Source organism: Pipistrellus kuhlii, unplaced genomic scaffold (genome assembly GCF_014108245.1).
Source record: "Pipistrellus kuhlii isolate mPipKuh1 unplaced genomic scaffold, mPipKuh1.p scaffold_m20_p_12, whole genome shotgun sequence".
Classification (NCBI taxonomy): Eukaryota; Metazoa; Chordata; class Mammalia; order Chiroptera; family Vespertilionidae; genus Pipistrellus; species Pipistrellus kuhlii.
In genome coordinates, this window is record NW_023425427.1 from 27,227,099 (window position 1) to 27,240,983 (window position 13,885).

General features: G+C 38.1%; 1 protein-coding gene across 2 annotated transcripts in view; it reads right to left on the minus strand.

The window, feature by feature from the left end:
- RORB (RAR related orphan receptor B) overlaps positions 1-13,885 on the minus strand; it is a 167,715-nt gene that overhangs the window by 36,360 nt on the left and 117,470 nt on the right. For both annotated transcript variants that reach the window (XM_036433791.2, XM_036433790.2), the window contains exons 3-4: positions 9,629-9,770; positions 3,385-3,786 (exon numbers count right to left, since the gene is read on the minus strand). In XM_036433791.2, coding sequence (XP_036289684.1) covers positions 3,385-3,786; positions 9,629-9,770 — 544 coding nt within the window. The remainder of the gene's footprint in view (positions 1-3,384; positions 3,787-9,628; positions 9,771-13,885) is intronic.

The following is a 13,885-nucleotide window of genomic DNA, read 5'->3' on the forward strand; positions in this document are numbered from 1 at the left end:
CTTGAGTGTTTGGCACATTTCAAAAATATGCTTTTGAAGGAATGCCTGGTAGTAGAGTAACCCCACCTTAGAATTTAGGCTTCACCACCTACTATGTGGTCTAGAAGAATCACTGACTGTTTCTGAACCTTAATTTCTTCATCTGCACCATGGGGTTCTCTGCCCAACGTAAGGTACTAGTGAGAGGCTCAAATTGACTACCATGCATAAAAGCCTTTTCTCTCTATATAAAATACTATTATTAGGTTCCTTACCCTCACAAGTGTGTAGTTTCTTTGCTGCACTTTTAGAAAGACAAGTCTGGTTTTCCTGGGGGAATATTCTTGACTCTGATAACATTCATATGACTAATTTTTTAGGATCTTCATACTATTGCTTATATAGTTGTTTTATGTTTTAATTTAAAATTTTTCAAATTGTAAAATTATAATCTCCATGGAATAATAATAATAAAAAACTGGTTTTTTAGAAACAACTGTTTTTAAGATGACCCAGTATCAGAATAATGTCCTGGTTGTACACATTTCATTGCTCTTTCAGAAACCCGAGGAAGCACATCAGGATTTCTTATCGCCAGGAGTGATGTAAAAAATTCTTTAGTGTGATACAGCCTCGAATTCACATAGTGCAATGGGGCTAAAATTTGATTTTGTATTTTGTCTACACAGGGTTCTCTCCCTGACAGCTTGTCACTAGCCCGATTATACAGATGCTCATTAATCAAGTCAAGTCAAAATATCAGCATGTTCACACTGTGAGCCCCTTTGTAGCACCTAGAAGGTCATCAGGTAGGCAACAAACACCACAAACATGGTTTTCGGTGGGAATGCCAGTTAGCTTGAGGGGCTCCCTTTGTTGATGGGATAAATATATACTAGTAGTATGATGATTAAAATAATGGTATGTGCTTATGTGCTTACTTTGATTTTGACAAATTTTGTGACTTCTGAGTCTCAATTTTTCATCTGTAAAATGGACATACAAATACGTATATAACAGGCATAATAGGATTGTTATGAGAATTAAATAAAGGACATTGCTCAGCAAGTGCAGGTGCTCAATGAAAAGTAATTATATGACCTGTAATAACTAGTAATGTTATTGAGTAATAATGAAATTAATAACTTATAATATCAATTATATTAATAATAATAAGGCTTATGCATGACAGATTGTCTTAAGAACTTACAAATAATTAATCAACACACACAGGTAGGGACTATTATTTTCCCAAGTTTACACCTGAGACCCAGAGGTTAGCAATGCATACGGGAAAAGGCCCACCGGGCTCTGAACTCAGGCAATCTGACTCCAGAATCAGAGTTCTTAACCACCAATGCTGTACCTCTGGCGCCTTCTCACCGATGCTGTTATGGACTCAGGTTTTAGTGAAACAAGTGGCAGTTTTTTTGCACGGTGCAGGAAAGAATAGCATGTCCAATCACTGTGGCTTGTCATATAGGTGCCTACACCCATTGAAGGAGTTTGTGTCCACTAGATGGCATTGCTGTTTTAAATACATGTGAATCGAGTCAATATTTAGGTGTAAGAGCCTGCTAAATACGGGAGCACTAGCAAGACAATATAATCGCGCCCCAAAATGTCTGATGAAAGAGGTCTCCAAAGTTTGAGAATATCTAGAGCTATTCTAAAGACTAATGGTATCTTGAAGTAATTAAAAGATATATGCCAGCCCATTTTGGGTATCACTTTCTATGGAAAACATCTGGATGGATTTTGAGATTATCTAGTCCAAAGGCAGCAGCTCCGAGAATAATAAACTGAAGGCCAGAGAGGAAAAGTGACCCCTCTAGTGACCTGGGCCTGATGGTTTTGGCTGTATTTCTTTTGCTATACTTCTAGTGAGTCTAGATTATAAGAAAACTATGACTTTTGAATTCTTATAAGACTTTATTTTCTGGGGATGGGAAAGAATGCTGCCCAAGAATTGTGAGTTTTGTTTCATTTGGTTTTGAACATGTGCTCCAAATCTATAGCAGACTCTTGCACTTAGATATTAAGTAGGATAAAAGTGAAAAATGGTTCTGACTTCTCTCTCTCTCTCTCTTCCATAACAACATGCTCTCTTGAGATTAAGTGACTTCACTTAAAAAGACTGTCCCTATTTGTTGACAATGCAGTGTGTGAATATTAAACCCACAACAGGTAGCAGAGTAATGGATAAGAAAAAGAGCTCTGGAATCAGACTGCCTATGGTAGAAACTGGCTCCATCACTTAGTAACTAATGGAATCTGGGAAAATCAGATGTCCTTAAACCTCTATTTCCTCATCTGTAAAATGGGAATAATATTTGTACTTATAAGATGCTTACGAAAATGAAATGGATGCAAAGTGCCTGTGACAGAGTTAAAAAGCAAGGTTAAGGATGGCAATAATAACTAATATTTTGTATTATAGCTGATGTTCAGTTTTCTACGTCTCTCAGTGTGAGCCATTTCAGATATTTTGTCAACAACTTCTTTACTCACTGTCACATCCTGAATTGCTAAAAGAGAGAAAGAATGTCCCGGGTTTTATAACTGTGTCACATTGCTCCTCCCTCCACCAGATGGTGGAAGTAGCCAAGATACATATGGCATGTACTTCATTATGTGTTCACATCAACTTTAGTGAAAATACTCGTAGGCTTTAGGCTCCTACTCACAGTGCAGACAGAGAAGGTGCCTGAGCACGTGGCATACAGCACTATCAGTGCTGAGTTATTAGGCATTTGCTGAGTTCCAAACATTGTTCTCTTTTACAATATTAACTCAGGTAATTCTTACAACCACCATGTGTTCTACGAATTAGTGCTTTTCTCTTTTTTAAAGATGGGGGGGAGGTGGAAAGACGAGTAAACTGAGATTTAAAAACTTGCTCCAGCTCAAATACTAAGCCACAGAGTCGGGGTTGAAATGCAGGTGTCCTGGTTCTTTTTTTTTTAATTTTTAAAATAGATTATATTGATTTTTTACAGAGAGAAAGGGAGAAGGATAGTCAGGAACAACGATAAGAGAGAAACACCGATCAGCTGCCTCCTGCATTATTTCACGTGGAATAGCCCCTTGCTGAAATTTTCCAGTTTATAACAATCATATTATTCTTTCAGTGACAAACCCAAATTTCTATGTATAACAGATAGCATCTGTTCTTTACAGATAACATCTTTCTATATATATAATTTCTTCCTTTGCTTGGGACACATTTTTATGGGATAAGGCAACAGCGACAGTTATTAGGAAATATTTTAAAACCAATAACTTTTCTCCCTAGAAGCCATGAGTGCAAGTAATTCAACAAACTGAGAAAATGACCCTTGACATAGGACCAAGGCACTGTCAAAGCAGAATTTCTAAAAACAAGGGGGGAAGACTTCCACTTACCGATTTCAGTCATAGTTATCCCTGGTGCTAACTGCCCGTTGTTGAAAGAGCTATAGGTAAACAAGTTGGATACGGACGTGAGGTCATAGATGGGTTCTTGCTTTATCTGTTTGATCCCAGTCATGTCCAGTCCTGACTGATCGGGGGATGGCTGGCCAGAATCCACGCTGTAATAGCCCTCGGATTTGGGCAGGTCAATGACATGTCCATTGGCGTAAGTGCCGCCGGCCTCGTTGTTCAGGCTGCTGAGGCTGTTGCTGATGCTGCTGCCGTACACCCTGGCCAGGGCTTCCGCCTCCCCGCTCTGCTGCTGCCGCTGCTCCTGCAGCCGCTGCTGGTGCTTCTGCACCTCGGCGTACAGGCTGTCCCTCTGCTTTTTGGACATCCTCCCGAACTTCACAGCTGGGCGGAGAGAAAAGCAGAGAACAGCGCGGGCGGTTATCATTCTCGCCAACCACCTCAAGTCCGATGGGTCATGCATGGCTGTCCCCTCAAATGTATGGACTCCTAGCACAAGAGCCCCAGAGCCCATTCATTGGCACTCCATATTTGGTAAAAGTTATATTCATGGGTGTCCTTACTGGTTTATGTGCATGGGGAGAATTAAATTTAAGCTAGGAAGAAATGTGAAAACTTAGGTATTTCTTATTGCTGTGAAGTTGGAAAGCATATTTTCTTGTTCCTTTTATATTGGGGGGGGGGATTATAAATAATACAAACTACCAAATAGTACCTGCTAAGAATATGTCAACCTAAACTTGTTGTTAACTTCCTCTCTAAGCATTAGGATTACTAGGTTATCGAATAGGACCTTATTATTTCACTGTTTTCTAGTGAGTTGGGTAAGAACAAGAATGTGAGGCAGGGTGAACAGAGTGTTAAGTAAACCACATCATTTGCCTTCAGTTGGAAGTTTTGGTGTCAAATGAAATGGATTTTTGGAAGAAGTTTGTGCGTTCAGTGGCCAGCAAGTGATGCAACAGTAACCCCTCCTCTCGCATTCCACAGTCCCCATCCCAAGTTTTATATTGCCCATCTCTTCTGCCAAAAGCCTTAGCCATTCTGAGGAAAAAAGGAGGAAGAGGCTCTGGAAGTGGTCATAGAGTGATATGAGGATGCTTTCATCTGAATGAATTGTTTCTTTTAAAAAAATATATTTTTATTGATTTCAGAGAGGAAGGGAGAGGGAGAGGGAGAGAGAGAGGAACATCAATGATGAGAGAATCATTGATTGGCTGCCTCCTGCATGGCCCATACTGGGGATCAAGCCCACAAACCAGGCATGTGCCCTGACTGGGAATCAAACCGTGACCTCCAGATTCATAGCTCAACACTCAACCACTGAGCCATGCTGGCTGGGCTGAATGCATTGTTTTATAACTTATAGAGCTTAATCTCCTGAACTGTCACAGGTAGTGATGTTTTTCCTCACCAGCTGTCGACTCCAACTTTAGGTTGTGAAATTCCTAAGTCCAGGGTTGTCTGAATCATTAAGCTGTATTTCATTCAACTCATGTTAACAGTGGGAACTGTGACAAACTTGGAGGCTCCTCTCTGAGTCTCTGTTTTCCTCTGTGACAGTGTTCCCATCACTTGATGGTGTTGGGAGCTCAGAGAATGTAGAAAGGATAAAGTGGAGGCAAGAAACTGGTTCAACTCTTGATTTGGTCATTAGGGTTGATGAGAATAACTTCTGAGAATAACTAAGCAGGGATGTGCTTAAGAACTAACTCTCCAGCCCAGCATGAAGAGCCTTTGGAAGAGATCCCTGCTGTGAAGGAGCTGCCACTCATCCCCCACATTCCTCCTGCTCATTTTCTCCTTCTGTTGGTTATAGAGCTACCAAATTTTATCCAAGCATCAGCTGTTCAGAACGTAGACCACGTTTCCCAGCCTCTGTCACGGCCAAGTGTGACTTGGAGATTAAGTTCTGAGTAACTGTGCATACTTTCCGGTGACAAGCATGTTATTTTCCTCCTGCCTGCCTGCAGGATTGTGGATGTGAGGCATGGACTTGGAGCAGCCCAAACTCTTCCTATTTCTCTTTAACCCTATGTTTTTGCTTTCCAATGCTGCCTAAGTTGGAAAACATAGTAGCAATTATCTAGTAATTTTTCTGAATGAAGAAAATTAACGTGGTGAATTCAGACCAAATTCCTCTTTCCAGCTCAACTATCATTCCTGTAGGGTCTTGAGTCACTTGGATAATGATATTTAACTTTGTTTGTAGAGACACTGTCTTTATTAGACTCTGCTTCTCAAAGACAAATTTGTTTGCTTACTCATTGTTGTGATATTTGTAGTTTGTCCCATGGACAGAATTCTATAGTGACAGGGAAAGTGTTCTCTGTACCTTTATATTATATCTTTATACATCATTTACTACATATAATTCTGTAGTGAAAAAAATTATTTTGTATGAGATAAAAATAAATCATGACACATTTGGTTTCAGAAAGAACCCTTTCCCCCAGGGAAGTAATGTGACATGCTTTTTTATTTGCTGAGCCTCTGTTTGTTGCATTCATGTAGGCTTTGGACAGCTCTCTGTTACAGAGTGATGGTGGTGAATACCAACTTTGTATCTATTGCTATAGATTAAGGTTTTGTTATGGTTCGAGTATGCTTACTTTCTGCTTACTTTAGTAAAATACTTTCGCATTGGTTTGCTTAAAATTTATGGGGAGAAGAAAATGGATAATGAGAAGCTCTTTTAACATGAAGATAGAAATGCAGTGTCTCTTTTTAAGCTCCTTTCCTTTCCTTGTTTCAGATTTCTGCACATTGTATTTAGGTGAATTATACATTGTGGTTGATTGAATTTATTAATGACCCTGATTTTTCTTACCTACCGTATTTTTCGGACCATAAGACACACTTTTTTCCCCCCAGAAGTGGGGGGAAAAAGTCCCTGCGTCTTATGGTCCAAATATAGCCTACACATATACTTTTAAAAAAAAGTTTTTTTACTTGCCCGGCTCTGTGTGGTCTCTGTGTGCTTGCCCGGCTCTAAAATGGTTCTAAATGCTGCTGTTTACTTTACAGGGTTGATTACATGTGTTTATGACTGTGATGTTGGGTTTTAATGCACATAAAATATTTTAGGACACTATTTGTTTCAGAATCTTTTTTTCTTCATTTCCCTTCTCTAAAAACTGGTGCGTCTTATGGTCCGGTGCGCCTTATGGTCCGAAAAATACGGTACTTCAATTTCTTCCCCGTATAAATTTACAGGGCCCTTTGATCTGTGTAGGCATTCTTACTCTGGGTCATGTGGCCTGCTCTTGGGTCAATGGGATATTGACATATGTGACACAAATAGAGGCTTCCAAAATGCTTATATGATTGCATATTTCACCATGAAAAGGACAGGCCTCACCTAGCTTGCTGGAGGATAAGATATGCGAGGTAGAGTTGAGTCACCTCAGTTATCCCAGACAAAGCCATCTATAATCAATAGAGGCACAGACTAACTTGTAGCTGATAGAAGATGAATGAATGAGCTCAGTCAAGACCCCATATTTAACAACTTTAGGTTCAGAATTCTGCGTTTGATCTCAAAATCAAAGCTAACAGTGTCAAATAAGTATGCAGTGGAGACCTGTGCCCTGGTGAACATCTGAAAACTCAATGGTGAATAATTATGCCCTTTCCAGGAAATTAACTTATCAGGTCACTGAGCAAGCTGAAATATTTTCAGAGAGGCAACTTAAAGCCCTACTAACTTTTGGAATTATCAGGCTTCATCCTAAATTATGGACTTTACTGACAATTGCTATAGTACTACTTTAGAATTTTCCATTTATTTCAGGAATACTGATGAGCCAGTTTCAGTTTTATGCCCCTTCCTATAATAAATGTAGTGACATATTTGGGGAAAATTACAGTAAATGGCAAAAGTAAATCCATTGAACTTTCCTAACATATACATTATTCCTTGTCACTCTTTGTCAATACATTTATTGTATCCATAGGCCTATTTCAACAAAGGCCGTATTACTATTATAGTTTCAAATATTAGCATTCTTCTCACCACTAACCATTAATCAGAATGGCACATATTTTGAGTGTTTGCCCCTCTCAAACTTGAATTATTCTGCTAATGAGATTCACTTGAATGTAGAGGCAGTCTCTTATTAAACTGCTAGCTCTCAAACTAGCACCATTCTGTATACATTGCAAGTGCTTCATAAATATTCAGTGATGATGGTATTTGCTCATGATAAGCTCTTAACCCTCATGTTGATCCCACACTAGCAAAGAACAATTTTCACAAAATATCAGATATCTTTTTATATTTATTTGGATTGTGGGATTCTAAATGGAATGAAAGTTTTTGGAGTAACAATGAAACAAAGTTATTGCTTCTTCAAAGACATCTACTTACTACCTTGTAGGACAGCTTCTAGTTTTTCAGAGAGGTCTGTCATTAAGGAGGACACATACTTAATTACTGCAAGATGGGTATCATGTTTTCTCTTTGGAGCTCAGTATCTTCCTACTGATGCAAACGTTTTTCCATTTTTTTTTTTTTTGTTTGTCTACCAGTATAGTAGTACAATTGGAAACATTGAAGATTCCTGCAACTATCATTTTTAAGGGTCCAGGTAAAAAGAAATAAAATGGTAGAGAAGATGAAGTGGGCATATATATGCTATTAATTCACACACACACATGTATGTGCATACTTTCACCTTAAAATTTTGCTAAATCTTGAAAACCACTTAATTTTATCTTCCATTTTTCTTTACTTTAGCATGTAGAACTACACAGTGCTGAAAGTTTACCCTAGGAGTATATCTATGTGGTTAACAAGTCTAGGAAAACAAGCAAAAAAAAATCAGGTAATAAATAGAAACATTTTGGAAACTTACATTTCTGCATCTTTGGAAGCTTACCTGTAAACTAAAGGGCTCAAGGTCAGATTCTTTTTCTTTTTTTCTTTTTTGATCAAATTTATCTCATATGTTTACTTTTGTGTAAGGCAAGTTTAAGTGGGTTGAAAAGTAGAGAAAACGTAAACAAAAATTCAAGATATAACTGTTTGGAGAATGCAAGCTAAGAAGTAAGCAGTTTGTATGCTTAGATATCAAGACCTATGTGGAGTTGAATTTATCCAAATAATTAAAAGGCCCACATTTAATTAAATAATTCATAAAATCCTTTTATACCAAGCTATAATACATGCCAATTATCCATTTAAAAAATAAATTAGAAGTATTTATTTTTTTCTTTTGAGGGGGGTTGGGTCTTTACCACCTTGAACTGCATTAGAGGCAGTGTGACCAGCAGCACAGAATCTACAGTGCTTCCTATAAAGAGAATAAGTATCAGGAGCACTGTGTCTCAGGCTCTGGGTAAAAGAGAATGCCATGGTTCATCAAACAAACATCTAGGTGGCTGCTTTTAAGCATACCCTGAGGATACAGTGGGAAACAGACAGAAATGGCCCCAAGACTCAGGACTGCTCACAATACAGCAGTGCTGTGGTCATGCTGGTGGGAAAATAATTAGTTTAGATCAATACTTAAAATGGAAGAAAAGCTAGATGAAATTTTTTTGTTTGAATTTATTTGTCCTCTTTCTTTAATCTAAGTTCAGCTGCTGAGTCAAGCCACCCAGTTGGGTTGGGCATGAAGGTGGAGTGCACACTTGAGTCATATTCTGAGAAGGACAATACCTACACAACCCTTCTAAGACCTGGACTGCTGTTCTGACATTGGGATTTTCATCATGACTCAGAATAGTCTACATCCTTATCTGAGGAGGTGTGATGGGCCAATGAGCTTCTGGGCTTCCTGTAGAAATGTGTTCTGTTCCTTAGCATCTCCACATATTAAGCAACATGTGCACCAGCAAGACTTACCCAACAACCAAATGGTTCTATTTTCCTAGGACTTCCCAGTTTTAGCTCTGAAAACCTCTTGTTCTAGGAAACCAACCCCTCATTTACAGCAAACCTAGACAGGTGGTCAACTTCAATCTAGGACTATGTGGCTTTTACCTGACTTAGCACAGGTTGCTTCAAAAACTGCAATAAAGCCTTTCCTTTCTTCCTATTTCATAGTCAATACTATATTTTTGTATGTTCTTACTTTTCCTTTTAATGCACTACCAGCACATGCTTTTTTCCTTCTTATTTCCAGTTCCCTTTGTCTAGAATTCTTCCAGTGGCTTAAATAGACTCCAGGAAAGCCTTCATTTGAAAGCCTTTTATGTAAGAAATAGGAAGGCAATGCCTTACCATCTCTTGACATTCCTAGGGCAAGACACTTCTGCAGTCGGCAGTGTTGGCAACGGTTTCTGTTGGTTCTGTCAATTAAACAGTTTCTCTGCCTTGGGCAGGAGTAAGAGGCATTGTTCTGCTGGCTCCTCCTAAAGAATCCCTGGAGGGGAGAAAGAGAATGGGAGGGAGATAGAGACATAAGAATGGGAACAGAGACTATTAACATATATATATTTGCTACATTTTCTCCAGTGAACATAACTGCATTTGATTTTTTAAATTCTTTAGATTGCTTAAGGATGTTTCTACCAGGGAAAATATGTGCTATCTATAGAGATATGAAAGTAGCATTCATTCCTTCATTTAATCAATGTTTACTAAAGACATTTTCGAGCTATGCTGCTTTATGCAAAGAAAAACAGAGCAGAGTTCCTGCCCCAAAGAACAGTGGGAAAGGAGTGGCAGAGGGAAGTGTCACTGCTAAGCCAAATATGACAAAACTTGATGGGGATGATGACAGAGGCTTATGTCAAGAGCAGTGAGGTGAGGAACTGGGGAATTGGTTGAAACAGCAGTATTGAGTTTGGGCTCGGTATATGCTATTATCTTCCTAGTTTCTAAGATGTATTTTTGCCATTTGAAAATTTTTGAATTTGGCCAGAATGTTTGTAGAAGGTTGTTTTTTGAACCACTGATGTACTTTTAATCAATTACATCTTTGAATAAGAAACCATAGTAATTAACTGTTCAATAAAACATAAGTGATAAGTAAAAGCTGAATTAATGCTCTCTGCTTGGCCTCAGGCTATACTGATGTAGGAAGTTATATGTAAATAAGTTTGGTTCCTTCTGGTACACCATGAACTGCCAAGGACTATACATTGCCCTCCTGAATAAACCAGAGCTGAGTTTGTTAGTTCTTTACGTTTTTGATACCACTCGCCTTAGTTACCTTATAGAAAACCCTACCAGGCCAGGACCGGTTTGGCTCAGTGGATAGAGCGTCGGCCTGCGGACTGAAAGGTCCTGGGTTCGATTCTAGTCGAGGGCATGTACCTTGGTTGTGGGCACATCCCCAGTAAGGGGTGTGCGAGAGGCAGCTAATCAATGATTCTCTCATCGATGTTTCTAACTCTCTATCCCTCTCTCTTCCTCTCTGTGAAAAATCAATATAATATATATATTAAAAAAAAAAAGAAAGAAAGAAAACCCTACCAGGAAATAAACGTTTTCTCCAAAGATATGAAAGTATTATTCACCTGTTTAATCAGTTTCCCTAATCACTCTTTACTCTTGCATTGCAATACAACCAAAAAGCAAAGTGCAACAAAGTGGTAGTCTACAGATTTCCCAGGAGACATTTTAGGAAAAGATAACCCACAGTAATATCTTTTGCAAGAGGAAAGCTAGAGAAGTTCCAGGTGGTAAACCCAATACCCATCTTGCTTAGAGGCCTGGAATGGGTCCTTTGACTCTGTCAAAAGGGTGGGTGTGTCCTCAACTGTCAACAGGAGATGGGGTGGGGCTGGGGCCAACGCGAGGCTCATGAGGCAGTTACCTTGGCCCCAAAATTTAAGGATCACCCAAATACTTGGTAAACAAGATAAGTAATATATGAACACAATATGTTAAAAATCAATACCAATGCAAAAGAACCTCCAACTGTTTAAGTAAAGACAAGATCAAGATTAGTGATTGCCCTTTGTTTCAGGCTCCCATATGGCCCAGCATGGCACTGTCAAGAGAGGGTGGTGGGCCTTGTGAAAAACGTCGGAAATGGATGCGTGGCCCCGTATCTTCATAGAGAGAGAGCGGGCCAGCTGGTTTTGTGGTGTAACCCCCAGAGACTAGCTTCATCCCCACAAACACAGGTGTATTATTTATTTAATGGACCAATGGTGGCAGGAGGAGTTATCTAATTGCCCAGTTCTAACAAATTCATGCCCCTTAATATGGAGATCATAACCAGCCAAGCCCCCAGCGATTGAAATGATGTATTTCATATTCTACGAAAGCTGTCAGAAAGCCTATCGGAACTGACTAAAGATACCTTGGAATTTACAATTTAAGGAAGAATTGGGCGGTTTTAAATTTTTGGATACTCTCTAGTGCCACTTAACAAATGAATGGGCAGAACAGACACTTCTGAAGTCATAGCTACAAGCCTAATTTAAGGCCAGTTTGTCATTAATTGTGAGGCATTACTTATGTATCTGTTGCTCATTATTGTAAATGAGCTGTGTTTTGTTTTGTTTTTTGCATGAAACAGAAATTGTTTCAAATTTTATTGAATAGAAATTCGAATAAGTGCACAAGCTGACTTGATGTTATTTAAAATGAGTTGTTTATGATGGCTGGAAAACAGTATTATGAAAGCTCAGAAGTTGCTACTAGATGTGCTGACACTGACATCTTGTTCTAAACGGAATTTCTTGAATGGTCTGTTTGGAGAAAAATCTAGCATATTTACAACTGTGGGTTTTTCCATGGAATTAAAAAACAACAACACCAGTGTGGTTTACAATGTCATTTTGACTAAAACATTAGTGTGTGCTTTAGAATAGCAGCCTAATTTCTTTGACTGTGGATTCCTCCTTTAAATAGAAGAAATGACAGGAGCCTAATCACTTTGCCTGGCTATTGACCTGTTGGAATATATTTGTTCAGTAGTTAAATCTTTTGGGAATTACTGTTTCAAATGTTTTGCTCTTTAACATGAATATATCCTTATCTTTTGATATCAGATATTTTCCAACAGAGCTTATGCAATGAAACACAATACATCTGTGCTTTGAAACTAGTCTAAAAAGTATGTGTGTGTGTGTGTGTGTGTGTGTGTGTATACTATGTAAACTAGACCAGCTTTCACTAGAGAGGGTTCTAATTTCAAAATTATTAGCATTTATGAAGAAAATCATCTACCTGCCCAATAGTAGTAATAAAATTCTGGGAAGGTAAAATATTGCTGATTTGTACTTTTGCCTTATTATTCCTTTTGATGAGTTGAAAAAAATTGCATGAAAGTGGATAACATGCAGTTCTTAAAAAAAATTTTTTTTTTAAATTGATTTCAGAGAGGAAGGGAAAGGGATAGAGAATAGAAGCATCAATGTTAAGAGAGAATCACCAATCAGCTGCCTCCTGCATGCCCTCTACTGGGGATTGAGCCTACAACCTAGGCATGTGCCCTGACTGGGAATCCAACTGTGACCTCCTCATTCATAGGTCAATGCTCAACCACTGAGTCACACCATCAGGGCTAATATGCAGTTCTTAATTGTGGGTCTGCAGAAGAATGAAAAGCACATTTCATGATGTTCAAATATGTTCAAAGAAAGCAGGCAGGTCAATATGTTAATGGGCTTTTATATTAATGTTATTTTCCCTTCTCTGCATTCCTTTCCAATTTTACTTTCATATATATATATATATATATATATATATATATATATATATATATATATATTTTTTATTTATTTTTTTTTTTTTTAATTATTATTTTTTTCCCCCTTCCCTCCAGTTTCAATTCCAGGAATCATGGTGTATTTTTTTTGTTTTTGTTTTGTTTTGTTTTGTTTTGTTTTTTTTAGACTATGATAAGACTTGCCAATTTTTCACACTACTACTTGACAGATATGACAGATATAGTATGTTTTGTTTTATTTATATTTGAAATTCTTTCAAGATTAAGGTTGGTTCTAAGATCAACCTTAAATTAATGATTTACTCTCTTGTATTTTTTATCAAAAATATAATTGCTTTTATCAGTAACTTTGCCAGCATGTCTCTTTTCTCTACCAGACTACAGCTGATTTTATTTATTCTGGTTCCACGTTGCCCTTTAAAATTAGTTGTAGAACTGCTTTTATTAGTATTTCCCCCTTGATATGTAGTCTTTCTTTTCTTCTAAAGATTATGTCCACAAATATATGTTAAGTTTCAAATTTCTCTTATTTCATATTAGGTCTAGGTTAACCACTATACCCACCATATCTATCTCTTCTCTCTCTCTCTCTCTCTCTCTCTCTCTGTCTCTCTCTCTCTCTCTCTCTCTCTCAGCTTTGTATTTTAAAAGCAACTTGTCCATTTGTTTTGCAAAGAATGGTGAATCTGTCCTGGAGAGGGACATTGAACCAAGAATGAAAACACTCATGTTGTTGGCCAAGTTCTCTTGCTAACCAGATCAGTGACATTGGTCAAATGACATAACCTTGTTTATACCTCAGGAGCTCATTGAAAAATGAGGAGGTTGTGCAAATGCTCTTTAATTAATTT